Here is a 22947-nt window from a genome sequence, read left to right as displayed (position 1 = left end):
GTTGAAAAATCTGATAAATGTGGGAAATGTGGCTGACTTGAAAGGATATGGAGCGTTTAAGTTGACTCAGAAATGGATTTGGAATTATGGCTTACCTAAAATGTTGTGACAGAATTAGATCAGGAAGGCAAGAGCCCAAATGGGCCATGTAATCAGCATTCCTCCCTGTATCCCTCATGTCAGGTGTGAGATAAGCACAGGGCTATCATAAAAGCCTGGAGCTTTATAAAATCCTATCATAGGACGTCTGCAAAGCTTAGCCTGTTTGATTGACGGAGGTGGAGCAGTTGTCAGGTGATACGGCCATTGCAACAGATGTCCTGACAGTGAGATCATCACTGATGTCATGCAGCCTAGCGACAGCCTCTGCGAAGGATACCTGAGTGGAATTGGCAGAACTGGTCATCTTAGTAGGAGGTGATCACAGATGCGTTTGTTACTTTCTCTACTTGTGGGAAGTGCACAAAAGTAGCAAACCATCTTATAAGTAAATTGAATGGCTGATGTTTTGGGAAACCTGACAAGTAGCTGTCAAGCTAAAAATTTATTGTTTATTTTTGGGTACAACCGAATCTCACGTGTGGTAGTTAAGTACAGATACATGGTCTCTTAATGTGTTAGAGATACTTAGTTACTTCCAATACTTTGTGTTAGTTTTTTTTTTTTGGTGATGACGGGTTCAAAAAGTGAATTATTGCATTTTTATTATACGGGTCATGTTAAGGCTACACTATTTGTTTTGGACAGATGGTGGTGAACTAATAAATAAATTATGCACACCAAAGTAGAGGGTATGAAAATTTGATATTTTTGTAGAAATAATTAAAATGATCAAGATTGTAGCGTATTGCCTTCTTAGTTTCATATGTTTATTTATTATGAACAGGCTGTTTTTTTCACCTCAAGACTTGACCCCAGAACTTCTAGTTAATTTAAGGTGTCTTTAGTATGTGCATTGTTAACATAATGAGTGGTCTTCTGTCGTGAGTTAAAATTATCGCAGAATTAATTCTTTAGAACAGTTTAATTTTTGTGGATTCATAGTTTACACAAATCAAAATCTCTGCGAGTTAAATCATAAATTGACACTGAACCATTTTATAATTTTTCTTATTTACAGGAGGAATTTGGAGGCTTTACCACAGTTAGTGACAACAGAAGACTACATAGCCCTGGAAGAACGTCAATAGGTAAACAAATTCTCTAAATTATTGTTGTAATTTTAAAAAGGCCCTTATTTGGTTAGCTGGTAACTGGAAAGAAATGTAGGGTTTGTTAATGGAGTGCTTTGTCTATCTGTCAGGTTCTATCACACCAGACAAGAAGCCCAGAGGACGTCCTCCTAGGACTCCTGCTGTGCAGAGGGTTGGCACTGATACTGAAACAGCCCCTTTGCCTGTTGCCACATCACCTACAGAGAAGTTAAAGCGACAACCAGGGAGGCCTCCTGGCACTAGAGAAAAAAAAAGAGGTCGCCCTCCTGCTTCTGTCAGCCAAAGGACCTGGCAACACAGCGGCCATGCACTGCCTGAAGAGGGTAGAGAAGTCCCACAGGAGTGCAGCTCCAGTCCTGTACACAGCAAGGAAGGTGTGGAGGAAAACAAGGAGAAAAGGCAAACTCCACTTGGGTCTGGGCACCATCAGGGATCTGAGGCTAAGCTTCACAAAGTCAGTCGGGAGTCCAAGGTGACCAAACTGAAAAGACTGCGGGAAGTCAAACTGAGCCCACTGAAGTCTAAGCTGAAGGCCATTGTAAGGAAAACAGTCACTGTTCCTGGTAAGCAAAGACGGAAGCGAGGCAGACCACCTTCTGCAGAGCGCCTCAAAGCTGAGGCTGCTGCTGCTGCCGCTGCTGCTCAAGCTGCAAATGCATCCATGGCCCAGGAGACATCCACAACAGCACCGAGGACTGCTAAGAAAAAGGCCTTTAGGGTTCGTCGGTCACAAGACTTGGGTGCTCGCACTCCACATGAGCTCAGGGCTTCTCATACTGCTGATGAACACACTCACTCAGATTCCCAAGACTCCCCTACAGCAGCTGACCCATTGACCCCAACTAAAGTTGGCAGGCCTTTGGGGTTACGTCAGAGCCCTCGCCATATCAAACCTGTGCGGGTTGTCCCTCCCTCTAAACGCACTGATGCCACAATTGCGAAGCAGCTATTACAGAGGGCCAAAAAGGGGGCCCAGAAGAAAAAACTGTTGGAAAAAGATTCTGTTGGCACACAAGGAAAAGCCGGTCTTGAGGCTGGGAAGCACAGAAGGCGAACACAATTAACCAACATTAGGCAGTTTATCATGCCTGTTGTGAGCACAGTGTCCTTGCGCATCATCAAGACTCCAAAGCGATTTATTGAAGATGAGGGCAGTTTCAGCACTCCACCACCACACATGAAAATTGCTCGATTAGAATCAGCACTGACTGCCCCAGCACCCCAACCCGCAACACCATCCACCCCAGCTCTCGTTTCCACAGCTCCTTCTACAAGTGGAACTACTGCCACACCTGGGTCAGGGTCTGCGGTTGAGTCTCTCCCTCCTCCACCACCTCCTGTCTCAACGGGCAGCACTACTGCCATTGCAGCTAGTCTCCTTAACAGCAGCTGCAACAATAGCACTAGCAATGGACGCTTCAGTAGCAGTGCGGCATCCTGTGGCTCCAGTGCTGTTTCGCAGCATTCCTCTCAGCTCTCTTCTGGTGAGTCATCTCGCTCTACTAGCCCTAGCCTTGATGACTCCTCCTGTGATTCCCAAGCCTCTGAGGGTACGCAGGCCCTCTCAGAAGAGGCTGATCATTCCCCAGCCTCTCAAGGAGAGACAGAGGCCAGTTTGCACCATGCCTCTCACCCACCATCACCAACATCTGAGCCAGAGCCAGACCATATAGTTTTGGAGCACAGCAGACGGGGTCGCAGAGGTCAGAGTCATAGACGAGGTGCTGTAGTGGCACGTGGTAGGGGCAACCTAATTATTGGAAGAAAACAGGCTATTATCAGCCCAGCCACAGGAGTTTCACAAGCTGGATCTCAACAGGCCTCTTCCACTGCATCGTCTTCATCTTCCCCACCGCCGCCTCCTCTTCTTAGTCCTCCTCAGCCTCCTCAGACAGCTTCATCCAATGCAGCAGAACATCACTCCCATTCACCTTGGATGATGTCACACTCCATTGCCCCCTTTCTACCTACTTCTTCAATACTCTCCAGTTCTCATGACAAACGTCGCTCAATACTACGAGAGCCTACTTTCCGCTGGACATCTTTGTCATGTGCTGAAAATAAATACTTCTCCTCTGCCAAGTATGCAAAGGAGGGTCTTATCCGCAAACCCACTTTTGACAACTTTCGGCCTCCTCCACTGACTGCTGAGGATGTGGGACTCATGCCTCCAGTCACTGGTGGAGGTGGTGTCACTTCAGGAGGCTTCCCAGCACCTGGTGGTGCGGCTGGGACAGGTACAAGACTTTTCTCCCCCTTGCATCATCATCCTCACCACAATCACCACCAACATTCCTCATCACGTTTTGAAACACCACTCCAAAAGCGCACCCCTTTACTACGCCCTCCTTTCTTTACTCCCAGTCCAGCTCATTCCCGCATCTTTGAGTCAGTAACCCTCCCATCCTCCTCAGGGAGCAGCCCTGGATCTCTGTCTCCCCTACAAGTCTCACCAACATCAAGCAAAAAGAAAAAGGGGTCAAGGTTCTCTCGTGGGCAACCCCGGTCACCTTCACACTCTATGATTACCAGGAGCAGTCAGTCAGGCGTTCCAACAGGGAAGTCTTCTGAACAATCCATTATTAGCAGTTCTGTCCCTATAACCGTAACTGGAAATTCTAGTCCATTACCTGGGGTTGCAGTCAGTCCACTTGCTGCCAGTGCCTTAACTCAAGCATCTTTCAGTGGCTTCCCCTCAGGCTCCATTGGTCTTACAAGCCATGGAGTTTCAGATGGGCGGCGAGCAGCAGGGGGTCTCAGTGTAAGTGGGAATTCTGCTTCATCTTCACAGCTCTTCCCTCTTTTTACACCAAGTCCTCAAGCATCAGGTGGGGGTACTGGAAAAGCAGGAAAGGAACGCGGTATATCTGCTACCAGAGACACAGGTACAAAGGAGAAGGACCGGGAGATGGAGAAGAGCAGGGAACGTGAAAAGGAAAACAAAAGAGATGGAAGAAGAGATTGGGATAAAAGAGGGAAAAGCCTTCCATCAGAAGCTTCCCCCAGTTCTATATCTAGTTTCTTTGGTTTGGAGGCTATTGAGGAATCTCTCACCCAAAAAAGGACCCCTGGCCGAAAAAAGTCAGTCACAGTTGACTGTGCAGAGGCCTCTCCAAGTGACTCTGCAGCAGTTCAGGCTGTTGGGTCCTTGTCATCAAAGGGTCGGCTGACTAAAAAAGGCAGACCTCCAGAGAAGAGTATTGAATCAGAGGGAGTAGAGAGGGAAAAGGACAAAGAGAAACTGAGTGCCCTTACCCAAGCAGGTCAGATGGGGAAACCCCCAACAACTACATCCATAGACTCCATATTAGATCGTGCCGAGAAGCAGCCTGTTACAGACAGACGTGTTGTTAGACTGCTGAAAAAAGCTAAAGCCCAGCTCAATAAGATAGAGAAGCGAGAGTTACAACCTGGTGATCAACCCAAATTGCCGGTATGTCCTATCTTTTGTCACCTTTGCTTTGATAAACATTTTCAGGTTTGTAAATGCAGCAAAGTTAATTTTCACTTGTTTGTCTTGTGCAGGGACAAGAAAGTGACTCCTCTGAGACTTCAGTCCGTGGTCCACGAATTAAGCATGTGTGTCGTCGTGCAGCTGTAGCTCTGGGTCGCAACCGTGCCGTGTTCCCAGATGATATGCCTACCCTTAGTGCCTTGCCATGGGAGGAGAGAGAAAAGATCTTGTCTTCCATGGGAAATGATGGTGAGAAAAGATCTTAAAACTAGTTTGATATTGTTTACAAAAGTATTGTTGTTGTAAAGTTGTTTTAAATGATGTTCTTGAATAGACAAATCATCAGTGGCGGGATCAGAGGAGGCAGAGCCACCCACACCTCCTATTAAGCCAGTAACAAGGCAGAAGACAGTCCATGAGGCCCCACCCAGAAAGGGCCGGCGCTCTCGACGCTGCGGGCAGTGTCCAGGCTGCCAAGTCCCAAATGACTGTGGGGTGTGCACCAACTGCCTGGATAAGCCCAAATTTGGGGGGCGCAATATTAAAAAACAATGTTGCAAGTAAGCTCAATCTTTTTTTTTATTGTGGGTTTCAGAATTCTTGTATCTTAAAAGTGTAATTGCCTTGAAACCTTTTTTGCTTGTGTCATCACAGAGTACGGAAGTGTCAGAATTTGCAGTGGATGCCATCAAAGTTTCTTCAGAAGCAAGCAAAAGGTCAGTTTCCTAAAAATGCTTTGTTTATAAATCAAATATGCTCTTACATTTCAAATCATTGTTTGTTTCTGCAAACTAAAGGTAAAAAAGACAGGAGGAGGAATAAATTGTCTGAAAAAAAGGAATTGCACCACAAATCCCAGTGTTCTGAAGCAAGCCCCAAGTCGGTTCCTCCTCCAAAGGATGAACCTCCCCGTAAGAAAAGTGAAACTCCGCCACCAGCACAGGGAGATGACAAACAAAAGCAGACACAACCTTCATCACCATCCTCACCAGCTTCCTCCCCAAAGGACCCTCTCCTTTCTAGTCCTCCTGACGACCACAAGCATTCACTGACTTCTCTGAGCTCAGCTTGTAGAAAGGAACGGAAGCAGCAGCCCAGTTCTTCACCCACCTTCCTGCATGCTGCCCCATCTTCCCCACCAGCACAGTCCCAGCATTCCTTGCAGCAGCCATGCCAAATGCCAGCAAAAAAGGAAGGTCTTACAAAGTCGCAGTCGCACACTGAGCCCAAGAAGAAATCTCAACAACAAAGTCAACCCAGCTCTGCCACAGACACAGGTAAAGAGATTTATTCTCGTTAACATTTCCAATTAGGCTCCTGGAAGAGACCACTTTCTGCTCTTAGGTTTAGCTCTAGTATCAGGCTGGTGTGTTGTAAACTCTGAAGAAAGATGGTCTTCCAGAAGCAGAATTGGACACCCCTAACTTTAACTTGCCATTAATTCTTTTGTTTTATGGTCATGTCATTTTTTAGCACCTGATGCAAAGCTAAAGAAACAGACCACTCGATGCGTTCAACCACTCAAGCCTAAACCAAAAGAAAAGGTAAGCAGATTTCGCAGCCACTTGATTATTGTTGTCATAAATTTTGTTTATAAGCAGTAGTGTTGTCTATTGATCTGATAATATTCTTAGCGATGCTGATATTTCCGTGACTCGTAGCACAAGTGATGTTGCTGGTTTAATTCCCGATGGATGCACATGCTGATCAAATGTACCTTGAATACATTGCCAGTCACTTTGGATAAAAGCATCTTCGATATGCTTCTGTGTAATGTAAATATGATTGTTTACAGGAGAAACAGCTACCCAAACCTGACAGCAGTACTTTAAACTCCCAGAGCACTCCTTCGACTGGGGGCACAGCCAAGCAGAAAGCGCCCTACGATGGAGTGCATCGAATCAGAGTGGATTTCAAGGAGGACTATAACATTGAGAATGTGTGGGAGATGGGTGGGCTCAGCATTCTCACCTCTGTGCCAATCACCCCACGGGTGGTGTGCTTTCTTTGTGCCAGCAGCGGTAATGTAGAGGTGGGTCATCTTTTGTTAAAGGAGAAGAATCGAAGGCATAAAAAGGATGGGATGTGTTCTTATGCCTTGTTGTGTTTAGTTTGTTTTCTGCCAGGTGTGCTGTGAACCCTTCCATCTCTTCTGCTTGGGGGAGGCAGAGCGGCCTCATGACGAACAGTGGGAAAACTGGTGTTGCCGCCGATGCCGCTTTTGCCATGTTTGTGGGCGGAAATATCAGAAAACCAAAGTAAGACATTTTATGAAGAATTCTGATGTAAAAGACTGCAAGAGCCATCTAAAAGTTTCCTCTAAAATGTACATCTTTCTCAGGCTCCTTTGTGTAGGTACAGTAATTTTACTTTTATGCCGAGTTTAGACTACATGATTTTAGCCCCAATTTTGACTCGCCGCTTTGAGAGATCAGCAACAAATTCTTGAAATCACAGGCAAATCGTTGCTCGTTCACGCGAGTAACAATCACACTCTGCGAACTATCAAAGTCGCGTTCTGAGAGAATCACAGTCGCCAATACCCATGAGATATTTTGCGTGCTGTTGGCGTCCTGTCGACGATTCAAAATCATGCGGTGTGAAATGTGTTCTGATTGTTAATAGCATCAGTGATCACCTATAACCAATGAGAGAGAAGCATCCACTAGTATGGGTATTGGCAAGCCAGCGGGAAGTTGGGGGAGAAGTTGCAGGCTTCTTTTCAGTCTATTTGGATCCAAGAAATAGTGTAAATTTGGCAGGAGCACCCGTGTCTGTTTGAAGTGTCACCTGAGCAATACAACAAACCGGGTCGAAAAAGAAAAAAATGTTTAAGAGAAATTGCCAATTCCTTCCAAAGGGCAGATGAGCAAAATTAAGAACATTCTCTATTCCACTAATGTCTTCTTTCACATTATGTAGTTCATAACAAAAGGTAAACTACGTGACCTTGCATTGTTTTTGCGTCACTTCTCACGTGTGTTTGGTTGTAAGAGATGTAGTTTTCAGAACGAGACAAAGTTGTCGCTGATTCTTCCTATTATAAAAACGCTTGCCTAGATAGTCATGCAGTGTGAAAACATCTGTGACTGGTCTACTTTGAAAATCGTGCAGTCTGAACTTGGCATTAGGGTGTTGAATTGGTTCTTTTCATTGCCGTTTAAAGTAAAACAGCTGAAAATAAACATGAGACTGAGAAAAATGCTCATTTTAGACAGAATTGAGATGGGACTTCTCAAAAACATTTATCTATTTATTTATTTATTTTATAATTTAGACTAATAGATTAATTTATAGACAAGGAACACAATAGCAGGTATTTTCATTTCTCGAAAACTTAAGTGTTTGAGGCTGTCATAGATACTGATTTAGTATTTTAGAGATCATAAGAGTAGTCAAATACTTCCAAAAAAAAACATACATAATTGATTTTAAAAGAAGACAGTGTTGGAACAAAGAGGGGAAAGTTTTTTAAACTACCATATTTAATGGAATTTTTAGACCTCTACAGTAGGCAGTATTTAATGGGAGAGATTATGTAATTTACTAAAGTTGTATTTCACATGGTGACTTGGCTAAGCAATGACCACATCCAAAAGAATGTGATGCATTCTGTCTTAATAATTTTAAGATACATTAGATTAATATTGAAAGCATGAGTTGGCTTGGATCAAGAATTATAAATGTCCTCCTTTGTGATGTGCTAGTGAAAAATAAGACCTTATGAATGGGGAATTCTTGTCAGCAATCTGGAATTATAATTTCCTTTCTGTTTATTTAAAAACCTTCTAAGCAACTTCCAAGTTTTAGCTTCTTTCTTTCTTTCTTAAAGCCCTTCAGAAATGACAAATGCTCAGTACTAAGATGGAAACAAACTTTTAAATGTTATTTTTTCCATCATCATTTAGCAGCTACTGGAGTGTGACAAGTGCCGAAACAGCTATCACCCCGAGTGCCTGGGACCCAACCATCCTACCAGACCCACCAAGAAGAAGAGAGTCTGGGTACTTGAATGCTCTAAATCTTAGAAGTCTGTAACATCTGTGGCAGCGTTCTCCCATAGTTATTTTTTCTTCTGCCACAGGTTTGCACCAAGTGTGTGCGCTGTAAGAGTTGTGGAGCCACCAAACCAGGAAAGGCCTGGGATGCCCAGTGGTCACATGATTTCTCTTTGTGTCATGACTGTGCCAAACGTTTAACTAAAGGTTAGTTCTAATCATCTTGAATGTTTATTGTATGCCTTGTCATTAAACAATGTAATAAATGTTATTTCCCCCTTCCAGGCAACTTGTGCCCACTTTGTAATAAGGGCTATGATGACGATGACTGTGACAGCAAAATGATGAAGTGCAAAAAGTGTGACCGCTGGGTCCATGCCAAATGTGAAAGCTTAACAGGTGAATTATCAAATTTTATTTGCATCTCTTATGTATCAAGTGGCATAACAAGGCACAATTTCATTTATTTTTTATTTGTTTATTTGGATTACAGAAATTTTATATTTTATTCTGTGAAGCAGCATAAATTTGAAAACTTACAAAGGGATTTATGATTTTGCCTAGTGTTTCTTTTTTAAATAAATCCTATTCTTTTAAAATTTAAAAAGATAAATGATTCTTCAGGCTCAAAATTTAGCAAATTAGAATCATTTCTAAAAGATCACATGCTAAGTTATTATAGTTAACGAAAACTAGAATTGAAAAACGTTTTGTTAACTGAAATAAAAATAAAAACGAGAGTTAAAAAAACAAACAAACTAGAACTAACTAAAACTGGATTGTGTATGTACAAAACTAATTTAAACAAAAATTATCGCAAAAACGTCCTTTGTTTTCGTCTTTGTAATTGTATTAAAATACATACTGTTAGCCTTTTAGAAGTAAATATATTTGCTTTGTGCTGCCAGTGCTCCTGTTGCCATTTGCCAGTCATCCTCGCTGTTGCTCCCGCTATGAGTCCATGACAAAAACAATGAATGGACATGACAGCATTTATTAATTTTATTTCTGTATTAGTGATTGTGATCGTGGACATCTTTTTTTTTTTTACCGGATCTTCTAAGTGAACCGGTTGAACTAATTCACCAAATCGAACTGAATCATTTGAAACGATTCGTGTCTCCAATAGTGATAAGCACTTATCCACAAACAACTTTTTAACATGCCTAATACCCCCCTCTGACTCAAAATAAACCAATATATACTGAGTTATTCAGTTACTAGAACAGTACACTGAGATCAGATTTGAGAAGCGATTAATCGATATTACTGCGTATGCGTATTATTCAATAGATGGTGAATCGAACGCAAATAGTAATGACAGCCTGCTGTTACGGAACTTAACTTGAACTGAGTTAACCAAGGGATTAAATGAGAGGAAACATAAGTTTATTTTATAACAGAAAGTCGTAATGGAATTCAAATAAGCCTAATCCTGCTTAAGTTGTGTTGCAAAACGTAATTGTAAGAAACTTTTTTAGATCATAGTGATGTTTTAACTGACTGAAATTATGATTGCTGACTACATATTTTTGATCTGTTGAGTCCAAACTTGAAAAGATTGTCACAAAAGACCCAGTTCACAGTAAAGATCGGAACTTCCCATCTACTGTTAGATAAACTTCAGTTTATCTGCCACCAGAAGCAGCCTTGCACACATATTTTACTAGAGGCTGCTTTCTAGTGAGCTGTTGTATTTGGATTTGAGGATGGGTAGAGTTATTGTACATTATTTATTCTGATGATTTTGAATCTTGTACCTAACAAATATACTAATTTACAAAAAAAAGTATAGCTAATATTGAAACTAATGAAAAACTTATTTCAAATGATAAAAAACAAGTAATTTGACCTCTAAAAACTATTTAAAACAAACTGTATTGAAAACAAAAAAAATCACAATGAAATAAATACTAAAACTAATGAGAAATCTGAAACTATTATAACTTTGATAATGTTATACTGAAACAATGGAGCAGTGGATCTTAGAAATTCACCCTTGCTATCACCATCACAGGAACAAATTGCTTTAAAATGTGTCAAAATAGAAAACCTTTCTCAAAATATTGCTTTATTTTTTTTTTACTGTAAATTTGGTGAAATAAATGTAGTCTCTGAAATACTTCTTTAAAACAGTAGTGCAAGTCTTTAGTTAACAAGATAGTTAGGCCAAAAATGAAAATTTACTCTCACACAAGTGGTTCCTTTTTATTTTATTTTATTTATTTATTCTTTACAAATTTTGTCATCACAAATTAAGATATTCTGAGGAACACTGGAAACCAACAGCCATTGACATCCATAGTATTTTTTGTTCCTACTATGGAAGTTAATGATTGCTGCTTTCCAAAATGCGTCACAATATATAGTTTTGTGTGCAACAGAAGATACAGATTTGGAACAAGTGAGAGTAAATGAAGACAGAATTTTCCTTTGGTTTGTGAACTATCCCCTTAAGCTGTAATAAGTTCTAACGTGGCCATTGGTGATGAAACGGGTATGGTAGCATTCTAGAGGTTTAATGCCATGTTGTAATAGCAATCTTTTGTTTGTTTTTTTTGTATGTAGATGACATGTGCGAGCTCATGTCTAGCCTGCCTGAGAACGTGGTCTACACTTGCACAAACTGCACTGAGTCCCATCCTGCTGAGTGGCGCACTGTCCTAGAGAAAGAAATTCAGAGGTCCATGCGGCAAGTTCTCACCGCCTTGTTCAACTCCCGCACATCCACACACCTGCTCCGCTATAGACAGGTGAGTTACCATCTCCAGTCTCAGTTGCCCACAGCTTTATTTCCACTATATACCTTAACATTGCCAATTGTTTCAGGCTGTTATGAAGCCACCTGAGCTCAACCCAGAGACCGAAGAAAGCCTTCCCTCACGACGTTCCCCAGAGGGTCCTGATCCCCCTGTGTTAACGGAGGTCTCTCCACCAAACGATTCGCCGCTCGATTTAGAGTCTGTGGAGAAGAAAATGGATTCTGGATGCTATAAATCTGTGGTAAGTTTTTCTCCTTTGTGAAATCCGAAAGGTAGCTTTTATGTTTTTATTCTTCTGCGAAAGATTATCTGTTGTCTTTTAAGCCTCCAGTTCAGCAGGGTTCAGGCAACGGTCACATGTGAGAGCCCAGGTGTCATTTTCTGTTCCTCTCTTTCAGCTGGAGTTCAGTGATGACATTGTGAAAATCATCCAGACAGCCTTCAACTCAGATGGAGGTCAGCTAGAGAGCAGGAAAGCCAACAGCATGCTCAAGTCCTTTTTTATTCGGGTGAGAAAAAGCTGGTGGACACACAGTTCTGACAGTTGGGTGTCTCGAAGTCCTGCGTTGTGTCTAATGACACTTGTCGCTTTTTTTTGTTACAGCAAATGGAGCGGATTTTTCCATGGTACAAGGTGAAGGAGTCCAAATTTTGGGAGACAAGCAAAGCTTCTTCCAAGTGAGTGCAAACTTTGTTTTAGTTTGCTTGCTGTTTTAATTTCAGCCTTAAAATTGATTTGATCAAAGAAGAATTTTTTCATTGCTAAGTTCCCACACAAAATATACGTTGTTTAAAGGTAAACAGTTGGACAAGTCAAGGTAGTGTTTGAGCATCGAGAGCAAACTCACCGCGGACTGTCTGTCTATTCTTTGCTCTCTGGTAGAGCAGAAATATCACCTTTCCATAGGGAATGCAGCCTGTATGGTCTAGTTCCATTGTTTGAGGTCGACAGGCAGTGTCACATTTCACATGGGGTGCTTTGACAAGTCTTGTGGTTGGCATTTGGTTTGCTTGTTTGTATACTTCATTTGTTACCATGAATTATTAAGAGCAGTGCTAAGTTTTGTTTTTGTGTATGTATGCAAGCCTGACATTTGAATATTGCCTCCTAAAGAAAGAAAACAATGTTCATACCTAGGGATGCAACGATTATAGATTTTGGTTGTTCGATTATAGTCTGAGGAATAATCAGGGTTATCATGATTAGTATGCATTCATTAATTTCAAAACACTACTAGTTTAGAAAATCACATAAAAATTATTTATATTTATATTAAAAAATATATATTTTAAAGTGTTATTTATTGCTTCTCAGTAACCAAATCATACAACATGAAATAATAATAAAAACATCCATTTTGGACAAATTAGTCAATTTTTCTCCTTTGACTTAAAAATAAGTGAAAACATTTTTTTTTTTGCATTTAAACAGAAGTGATAGTTTTACATTGAAAATAAATTACAGAACAATGAAATTTTTTTTACTTGTTTTATGTAAATCTAAGCATCATATTAGCTAAGTATTTGCGTTTTAAAGAGAACAAATGTAGTCAAAGGCTAAGGCATTTTGATCAACTGTATTATGAGCTTGTTTGGTATTTTCATTTAGTATTTTTTTTGCCTTTGTAGTAGAAATATCTATATTCAATACAAAGTAAACAAGGCAGTGGCGCAGTAGGTAGTGCTTTCGCCTCACAGCAAGAAAGTCGCTGGTTCGCAAGAAAAGCAATGACAAAATTGTGCGCACAAAACACGCGACGTGAACAGGCCTTAGTTAATAGTCTCAGTCATAGTTAATCCAATGTGTATGGGTATTAGCCTCAGTGTTCTAGCTCAGAACTTTAAACTAGTCTACAGTTGGCATAAATGTTTAGTTGCAGCAGTTTTGTTCCATGCTGAAACGCAATGTTGAGAAGCCTTTACAAGTAATTAACCATGACCAATTAAAATGTGGTTAACAGAAAAATCTGTTAATCGTTGCATCTCTGCTCATACTTTCCTTTTAAAATAATTTTTCAGCTTTTAGTCTGTTTAATTAAAATTGTCTTTTGGTCATTAGATTTTATTATGCATATTTTCCTTCCATCTTTGTAAACCTACACTAATGCTAAAAGTTTGGGGTTAGTAGGATTATTTTATAAAACATATTTTTTGCTCTTATTCATCAATAAGGCATGGAAATTTACACTACCGTTTAAATATTTATTCTTTGTAACCTTCTTTTCATTTGTGTTCTGGCCACAGGTGTTTTGTTGTGTACTATATCAATAAATTAATGAAGTGTTTAGACTTTTAAAAACACTGTTGTAACACATTGAGCCTCTAAGCATTGTTGTTATGATGCTTTTCTACTTGAGGAACATGTGAATTACTTCCAAATAATTCAAAAATAGTCTGTTAGTAAATGCAAGTCTACTTCTGAAATCCAGGCTTAACACTGTATGACATCGTTTCAGATGACTGTTCAATAGCCTACAGCTAATCAATCTGTCAGATTCTGGAGTGCTTTACAATGATCCTAAATAAAACATTTACATTTATAGAGATGGTATATAAGTATATAATTTCTCTCACCTGGGAAATGGAGGTAACTTGAATGGTTTGTGAGCACAATTAAGTGCACACAGCATCCCATATTATCTGATAATATTAATAATTCCAAAAGGCAGTAGACTGTGTAAAGCCACATAAAACAAAACAAAAACACAATGTATATGCCGAGTTTTGGTGGCTAATCAGCTGAGGTGACGTGACGCGACCAGCAAGACCTAGCTGTTACTCAAGTGGCCACACCCTTAATTATGCAGACTTAATATAACTTAAAAAAACAAAATGGATTAGTTATTTAAAAAATCACCCCCTCACAATTGTCATGAAGAGTAATATTAGCTATATGCACCAAAACCAACTTTTGTACCAGGCTGTAAACATGTTTTTATCAGCTGTAAAATTGGCCAATTCACCGTTGCAGTCAGTGCACATCTGGACTTCCTGGAGCCAGCCCCCAAAGGCGAGCTGATGATTTGCAGTTTCAGTTACTTCTGGATTGGCTTCACGAGGGAGTGATGCTTGATATTTACTCAACTGAACTAAGAATGAACAATACTAGTACATTAATTATTAATCATAGTTCAACATTTACTAATGCATTTTTAAAAATCCAAATCCAAATTTGTTAACTTGACTTAATAACGAACAACTTCTTTAACCTTAACAAATATGATTAAATACTGTAATAAATGTATCATTAATATTTATTTATTTGTTATAAAAACTATAACATTAAGCAATTTAGCCTTATTGTAAAATGCCACAATAGCATTTTTTTTTTGTATAATGTCAATAAAAACGGTTGAATAGATTTGTATACACACAAATATCTCAATATGTTGGGTATTCATGTACTCATGTTGTGTAACAAAGTCATGGCTAACAAGGCAGTGTTACATCTTTGCAGTAGTGGACTGCTTCCCAATGTTGTTCTGCCACCTTCTTTGGATCACAACTATGCCCAGTGCCAGGAGAGAGAGGAGATAGCCAAGGCTGGGCAGTCCGTGCACATGAAAAAGATCATCCCGGCTCCTCATCCTAAAGCCCCTGGAGAACCCAACTCTCTGATGGCCCCTACACCACCCCCTCCTCCACCAATGCTTATCCATGGTTAGAAAGTCATTTTACAGCACTGTAAAAACAAACATGTACAAGAACTACTGGTATGATACAATATGTGCAAGAAGAGTTCAATTATAATATTCTTATGTTTCTTTTGTGTTCAGACCACAGCCTTGAAGACAGCCCTGTTATTCCTCCTCCTCCTGGTGTTGGTGACAACAGACAGTGTGCGCTTTGTCTGAATTATGGAGATGAGAAAACAAATGTGAGTAATCACCCATCAAAAAGAATACATTAGCATTTACACTTGGATTTATAATTATGCTGGATTTCAGTTTTATAAGACATTGCTTGGTAATGTGTTTTTTAGGATTGTGGCAGACTGCTGTATATTGGTCATAATGAGTGGGCGCATGTGAACTGTGCCCTGTGGTCAGCAGAGGTGTATGAGGATGTTGATGGAGCTCTGAAAAATGTTCATATGGCTGTAAGCCGAGGCAAACAGCTGGTACGCACTGTGTCATGTTTGTTCATCGCAATAATATACATTAATCTGCTTAATTTTGGTATTTTATAAGTAGACCACTGTCAATAAATCTTTCCTTGCCCACAAACAGACTGCATAATGCTTTGTTTTCTCAGCAATGTAAGAATTGTCACAAACCTGGAGCCACTGTGAGTTGTTGTATGACCTCCTGCACCAACAACTACCATTTCATGTGTGCACGTCAGCAGCAGTGTGCCTTTTTAGAGGACAAGAAGGTTTACTGTCAGCATCACAAAGATCTTGTAAAGGGCGAGGTAAGGAGTGATGCATGCATATATCAGTAAGCAAGTTGTGCACTAAGGATTACTTATTTGTTGTGAATTATATATAATATATATATTTATATTTATTTATTTATTTATTTTTATTTTTTTTAAGGTGGTGCCAGAGTCTAGTTTTGAAGTAACTCGGAGGGTTCTTGTGGACTTTGAGGGAATCCGTCTGAGAAGAAAATTTGTTAATGGACTTGAACCAGATAACATACACATGGTGATAGGTCTGTATGTTGTTACAGGGGGCTTGTCTATGATAAAGAAATCACACTGCAGAAAAGTTAAATGTCCTTTTTTTTTTTATACAGGATCTATGACCATCGACTGTCTAGGTATGCTAACTGAACTGTCAGACTGTGAGAGGAAGCTATTTCCTGTGGGATACCAGTAAGTCTTTGAAAATTGTGTTGTTGCATTTTAATAAATACAAATAGAAATTAAATTAATTGATCAAATTATGCATTTACACAGATGTTCAAGGGTCTACTGGAGCACTCTAGATGCCCGCAAGCGATGTGTTTATAAATGTAGAATATTAGTGTGTAGGCCTCCTTTGAGTGAAACTTTGAATAAGAACATAGCAGCTCAAGAGGAGAACCACACAGTTGTCCATAGTCCTCCACCTGTTTCAGGTAAGCATGTTATCATGTTTCTTTGTCCGTATTCAGATATTTTTTTGCCATTTTAAAGTCTGATTATTGTTCAACCTTTCAGCAGTGGATACCTTTTTGCCTGGACCCATAGATTCCACAAAACCATCAAATGTGCCTTCCACACCAAAACCACGAGTTTATTTTAGGAACAGGCACCCCAGCTTTCCACCATGCCATCGTTCTCCTTCAACCAGACCACTTCCCTCACCAGGTAGGAGTAATATACTGTAAATGTTTATATTTCGACTTCCTTCTGCTTTTTTAAACCTTTTAAAAATGTTAATGAAATTGTTTTTTCCTTCATAGATGGTTTTAATAATACAGGCCATGAGATTGTGACTGTTGGAGACCCTCTGCTGAGCTCTAGTCTTCGAAGCATTGGATCTCGTCGACACAGCACTTCCTCCATCTCTGCTCAACAACCTAGGCAAAAGGTTTCCTCCCCTCCACAGGGAGGTACAGTATACAGCCAAACAGGCAATTCATCTGCCTCTTTCATGTCTTCAACCTCTAAAGAACCTTTAACCAAGGACACAGATAAAGGAAGGGTATCATCTGGAGAGACATCTTTCAGTCGAGAACCAAATTCGATAAACATTGGAGCACAGCGTCGACTCAGTTTTGGTTTCACTGAAAGAGTGGATGGTAGTAAAGAAGCAACCAAAAAGCACTCTGATGGTGAGAGTTTGAAGTCATCGCAACCAGCTAGTGTAAGTCAGGTGTCTCCACCTCTTGGAACTGCAGTATTGACAGGACATCAGAGAGCAAGTGGTGGTATAAAAAATGAGAAAGGGAAACAAGCAACAAAAGATAATGACCTGCCAGCTGGAGCCACTTTTATGTCCAGTCATCCACTTGCCATGCTTCCAAAAGACAAAGCTAATCCAAACAAGGAAGGAAATATGACATCAATGGCTGCATTAAAAGACACAGTAAAGACAGGTTCTCCGCAAAGGATTTACAATAAAAGTGGGAGTAGGAAGTCTCATGACTATGCGTCAGGCCCAGCTGCAGTGGTAGCAATGAAACCTCTCTGGTCATCTGGTGCCAAGTTGGGAGAGGAAGACATAAAGCGTGGCTTTCAGGCAAGTGCTGGTATCACTGGTAGTCACGGGACCTCTAGCACCAAAGAAAAACACTCCAAAGTCAAAATGAATGTCAGCAGGGATGTTTCAAAAGAAAGAAAAGAGACTCCTCAAAACCGAAATGCGGTGCTCAACAGCAACTCTAAAAGCAGCAATGTCAAAACACAAGGTCAGGTTCCACCACCTCACAACATCAGCAATAAAGCCACAGCACTAAGCAGCAACACAGGGTCTGGCACTGTGGAAGTTAATAAATTTGATCAGAAGGAAGTGGAGAAGCCATTAAAGTCCAAAGAGAGATTTAGCTTTGAGAAAAAGCATACTTCAGCCATGGATGCTATTCAACCGAAAGCAGGGTCAGAGAGAAGTATTCGACCACCACAAGTGCACCCTAAGTCAAGTAAGGAAGTTCCTCTAGTGGGAAAGAAACACACCGAAAGGCTTTCTTTAATGTCTCAGAAAATGGATCCTAATCGAACAAAAGCAGTCAGCATATCACCTAACACACAAACATACACTTCTGTTACCCCTAGCAACCAGGGCCCCCAAAGAAGGTCGTCTCGAGCTATGGTTTTCTCCCCATCTGCAAGTTCAGAGAGCTCTGAATCAGACAGCCACATCCACCCGGATGATTCTGAAGAGCATCTCATGGACCACCAGTGTGCTGATGATGGGGAGGACAATAATTTAGAGGATGAAGGCAGTGTCGATAAACACCACGAGGAGGATAGTGATGGTTCAGCAGGTTCAGCAAAACGCAGATACCCAAGGAGGAGTGCCCGTGCTCGATCTAACATGTTTTTTGGGTTAACTCCATTCTATGGTGTTCGATCGTATGGTGAGGAAGACATACCCTTTTACAGAAGTGGTGAAATCTCTATGAAGAAGCGGACTGGGAGCAGCAAGCGCTCAGCCGAAGGGCAGGTTGATGGAGCAGATGATATGAGCACATCTTCTTCAGCAGACAGCGGAGAGGATGAAGAAGGAGGAATTGGCTCCAATAAGGATACTTACTATTACAACTTCACACGCACTATAATAAACCCTAGCTCTGGTCTTCCATCTATTGCTGGTATTGATCAGTGTTTGGGAAGAGGTTCACAGATCCACAGATTCTTGAGGGACCAGGCAAAGGAGCATGAAGATGACAGTGATGAAGTTTCAACAGCAACCAAAAACTTGGAGCTGCAACAAATTGGTCAGCTGGATGGTGTAGATGATGGTTCAGAGAGTGACATTAGTATAAGTACCAGTAGCACAACCACTGCTACTACTTCATCCACACAAAAAGGTTCAACAAAAAGGAAAGGTAGAGAAAGTAGGACTGAAAAATCAAATGTTGACTCAGGGAAGGAGGCAGTAAATACCACTAGTAACAGCCGTGACAGTCGAAAAAATCAAAAGGATAACTGTCTTCCATTAGGAAGTGTGAAAACACAAGGACAAGACCCACTTGAAACTCAATTATCACTCACCACAGATCTGCTCAAGTCTGACTCTGATAACAACAACAGTGATGACTGTGGTAACATCTTACCCTCTGATATTATGGAGTTTGTGCTCAATACCCCTTCAATGCAGGCTTTGGGACAGCAAGCAGAAGCTCCTTCTGCTGAACAATTCTCTTTAGATGAGAGTTATGGGGTGGATGTTAACCAAAGAAAAGACATGCTTTTTGAAGATTTTACTCAGCCTCTGGCCAATGCTGAATCTGGCGAATCTGGGGTGAGCACTACCATTGCTGTAGAAGAGTCATACGGGCTTCCTCTTGAGCTGCCCTCTGACCTCTCTGTGCTTACAACTCGAAGTCCCACTGTAAGTAATCAAAATCATGGGCCACTTATCTCGGAAACCTCTGAACGCACCATGTTAGCTCTGGCTACGGAAGAGTCAGAAGCTGGGAAAAGCAAGAAGAAAACAAGAACGGGGTCCACTGTATCCAGCAAGAGCCCACAGGAGGGATGTGCTGATTCACAGGTTCCAGAAGGACACATGACTCCTGAACACTTCATTCCTCCAAGTGTTGATGGTGACCATATTACAAGCCCTGGAGTAGCACCTGTGGGAGAGACCGGGAACCAAGATATGACTAGAACTAGTAGCACGCCAGTTCTTCCCAGCTCACCCACCTTGCCTCTCCAGAATCAGAAGTTCATCCCTGCTACCACTGTCACCTCAGGTCCGGCTCCAATTACAAGTTCTGCTGTTCAAGCTGCTGCCTCTCAGTTGAAGCCTGGCCCAGAGAAATTGATTGTGCTTAACCAACATCTGCAGCCACTCTATGTATTGCAAACCGTTCCTAATGGTGTCATGAATCCTAATGCCCCTGTCTTGACAGGACTCAGTGGTGGCATCTCCACATCTCAGTCCATTTTTCCTGCTGGCAGTAAAGGTTTAGTGCCTGTATCTCATCATCCACAAATCCATGCATTCACAGGCACCACTCAGACAGGTTTCCAACCAGTCATTCCCAGCACCACATCTGGCCTGCTCATAGGAGTTACCTCCCATGATCCCCAGATTGGTGTAACAGAAGCAGGACATAGGCATGATCATGCCCCTAATGTTGCCATGGTATCTAGTGCTTCAACTATCACCCCAGCTCCATCCATGATTCCCTCTGGTCATGGCAAAAAGCGCCTTATTTCCCGTCTTCAGAGTCCTAAGAGCAAGAAACAGGCTCGTCCAAAAACCCAGCCCACTCTTGCTCCTTCTGATGTTGGACCCAATATGACCCTCATTAATTTGTCACCTTCACAGATTGCAGCAGGCATCCCTGCTCAGACAGGCCTGATGGAACTGGGGACTATAACTGCCACACCTCATCGAAAAATTCCAAACATCATAAAACGGCCAAAGCAAGGAGTGATGTACTTGGAGCCTACTATCCTCCCACAGCCCATGCCCATCTCAACCACAACTCAGCCTGGCATACTGGGACATGATTCCTCAACTCACCTGCTCCCATGCACTGTGTCGGGGCTCAACACAAGTCAGTCTGTTTTAAATGTAGTGTCGGTCCCTTCCAGTGCACCTGGAAACTTTTTGGGGGGCAGCTCTGTATCTCTAAGTGCCCCAGGCCTCATTAGCTCAACTGAGATCACAGGATCTTTAAGTAACCTCCTTATCAAAGCCAACCCTCACAACCTGAGCCTTTCAGAGCAACCAATGGTTCTTCATCCAGGAACCCCAATGATGTCTCATCTTACAAATCCTGCCCAGACGTCCATTGCCAGTAGCATTTGTGTTTTTCCCCCAAACCAAAGCATAACTGTGCCTGTCAACCAGCAAGTGGAGAAGGAGGGCACTGTCCATCTCCAACATGCAGTCAGTCGAGTCCTGGCGGATAAGACCCTTGACCCAAATGTCAGCTCAGCTGGTCAAGTGGCTCTTGCCCCTAATCCTATCTCTCAAGAACTTAACAAAGGTCATGTTGTTAGCGTCCTTACTCAGAGTTCAAGAACCTCTCCCATCTCTCGGCCACAACATCAGCACCAAGCCTCAAAATTACCTGCTGGAGCAAGCTCAGTTGCGTTTGGGAAAGGGAAACATAAAGCAAAAAGACCCCGTCCATGTCCAGATAAGAGCAGTGGAAAGAAACACAAAGGACTTCATTCAGATACACCAACTGTTGACACATCTGCAATCCAATTATCATATATTAAAGGGTAAGAACCTGATGTTATTTAAAACATCTTGTTTATAGGCAATTAGAATAAATTTAAGCACATTATATAAAAATATATGTATATTATAGGGACCAGGAACTGTCATCACCTGAGCCAATGGATACAGGACAGTCTAATGAAACCGGTTCAAAGAAGAGGTAAACTATAAGAAAAGTCAATCTTTACTTTCCAATGTAATCAGTTGTATCTGACCTAATCAAACTTTTTCTTGTTTATAGGGATTCTACCACTATGACTACCAATTCTTCTGCTCTGAAACGTAAAACCGTAGATGCTGTTGATGAGAAACCAAGTACTGCAGGTGGGTACAATAGCAGTTTTGTCAACCCAATTCTCTTTACATTGGTCACAGTAGTTATAGTTTATTTTTTCTCTATAATTCTTTGCAGGACTGCCAAGTAAAGGTGATGGAACAGGAAACAAAGCATTTTCAGTGGATACACCTGATCAAAGGGACAGTGGGAGAGATTCTTCTCTGGACCACAAGCCCAAGAAAGGCCTCATATTTGAAATCTGCAGTGATGACGGATTTCAGATTCGCTGTGAGAGTATTGAGGGTAAGCGAGATCTAGATTATATAGTACAATTGTTCCAAATTCTAGTTCTACTTTCCCCAATCCCTAAACCTCCTGTTTGCAATTCCTGTTTGTTTCAGAGGCCTGGAAGTCCCTGACAGATAAAGTGCAAGAAGCTCGGTCCAATGCTAGACTCAAGGCACTTTCTTTCGATGGTAAGTGTGTATTGGAGTGTATATTTGTTTTGAATATTTGTGTATTTGTGTAAATTTTTTTGCGTCGTCTTTTTCTTTTAGGAGTAAATGGGTTGAAGATGCTGGGTGTGGTTCATGATGCTGTAGTTTTTCTGCTGGAGCAGCTGTATGGAGCCAGGCATTGCCGGAACTATAGGTTTCGCTTCCACAAGCCTGAGGAGACAGACTATCTTCCTGTAAACCCTCATGGATCTGCCCGTGCTGAAGTGTACCACAGGTACTTGCCATGGCCAGGGGGTCTAAGGGTTGATTGGGAAAAGTTAATAATTGAAATTATTCTGTATGTTAATTACTCTTCATCTGTTTGAAATGTTTTATTTAGGAAATCAGTTTTGGATATGTTTAATTTCCTGGCATCCAAACACCGTCAGCCTCCAGTATACAACCCTCAGGAGGAAGATGAGGAGGAGATGCAACAGAAGTCTGCTCGGTGAGTCAACTTACTGTTACGAGTTTTGTAACCTTAACCTTAGAAACCCCTTTAAAGCATCATAATTCCTGGTTTGCCTTTTTCAATATATATACAGACGGGCCACCAGCACAGACTTGCCACTGCCTGAGAAGTTCAGGCAGTTGAAGAAAGCATCCAGGGACGCTGTGGGTGTCTATAGGTATTTACACTTTCTTTTTAAAATGAAAAAGAAAGGTTGGATAGAGGACAGAAAACAAATATGCTGCTTCATTGCATTCAAACTTATGTTTATTCACAGATCAGCCATACATGGCAGAGGTTTGTTCTGCAGGAAGAACATTGAGCCCGGAGAAATGGTGATCGAGTATTCTGGCAATGTAATTCGTTCTGTCCTCACTGACAAGCGGGAGAAGTACTATGATGACAAGGTAGAATTCTTGATGGTTCATGAATGCAGTTTGAAATCATTATCAGTGTTAC

The 22947-nt window shown here is 41.3% G+C and overlaps 1 protein-coding gene across 2 annotated transcripts in view; it reads left to right on the top strand.

The window, feature by feature from the left end:
• kmt2a (lysine (K)-specific methyltransferase 2A) overlaps positions 1–22947 on the top strand; it is a 40707-nt gene that overhangs the window by 13450 nt on the left and 4310 nt on the right. The window contains exons 2-34 of one of the 2 annotated variants that reach the window (XM_005157583.6): positions 1121–1190; positions 1304–4647; positions 4740–4917; positions 5003–5228; positions 5323–5384; positions 5466–5945; positions 6142–6212; positions 6464–6700; positions 6780–6926; positions 8577–8672; positions 8753–8873; positions 8952–9065; positions 11235–11419; positions 11496–11669; positions 11827–11937; positions 12033–12106; positions 14886–15088; positions 15205–15305; positions 15411–15548; positions 15683–15841; positions 15966–16083; positions 16168–16246; positions 16331–16491; positions 16574–16723; positions 16819–21265; positions 21355–21423; positions 21505–21587; positions 21676–21843; positions 21942–22016; positions 22098–22272; positions 22378–22485; positions 22583–22666; positions 22766–22895. In XM_005157583.6, coding sequence (XP_005157640.1) covers positions 1121–1190; positions 1304–4647; positions 4740–4917; positions 5003–5228; positions 5323–5384; positions 5466–5945; positions 6142–6212; positions 6464–6700; positions 6780–6926; positions 8577–8672; positions 8753–8873; positions 8952–9065; positions 11235–11419; positions 11496–11669; positions 11827–11937; positions 12033–12106; positions 14886–15088; positions 15205–15305; positions 15411–15548; positions 15683–15841; positions 15966–16083; positions 16168–16246; positions 16331–16491; positions 16574–16723; positions 16819–21265; positions 21355–21423; positions 21505–21587; positions 21676–21843; positions 21942–22016; positions 22098–22272; positions 22378–22485; positions 22583–22666; positions 22766–22895 — 12138 coding nt within the window. 2 annotated transcript variants of the gene reach the window in all.

This window comes from Danio rerio, chromosome 15, assembly GCF_049306965.1.
Source record: "Danio rerio strain Tuebingen ecotype United States chromosome 15, GRCz12tu, whole genome shotgun sequence".
Taxonomy (NCBI): Eukaryota; Metazoa; Chordata; class Actinopteri; order Cypriniformes; family Danionidae; genus Danio; species Danio rerio.
Note: the sequence above shows the minus strand (reverse complement) of the source record. Positions and strands in the feature narration are given on the sequence as shown.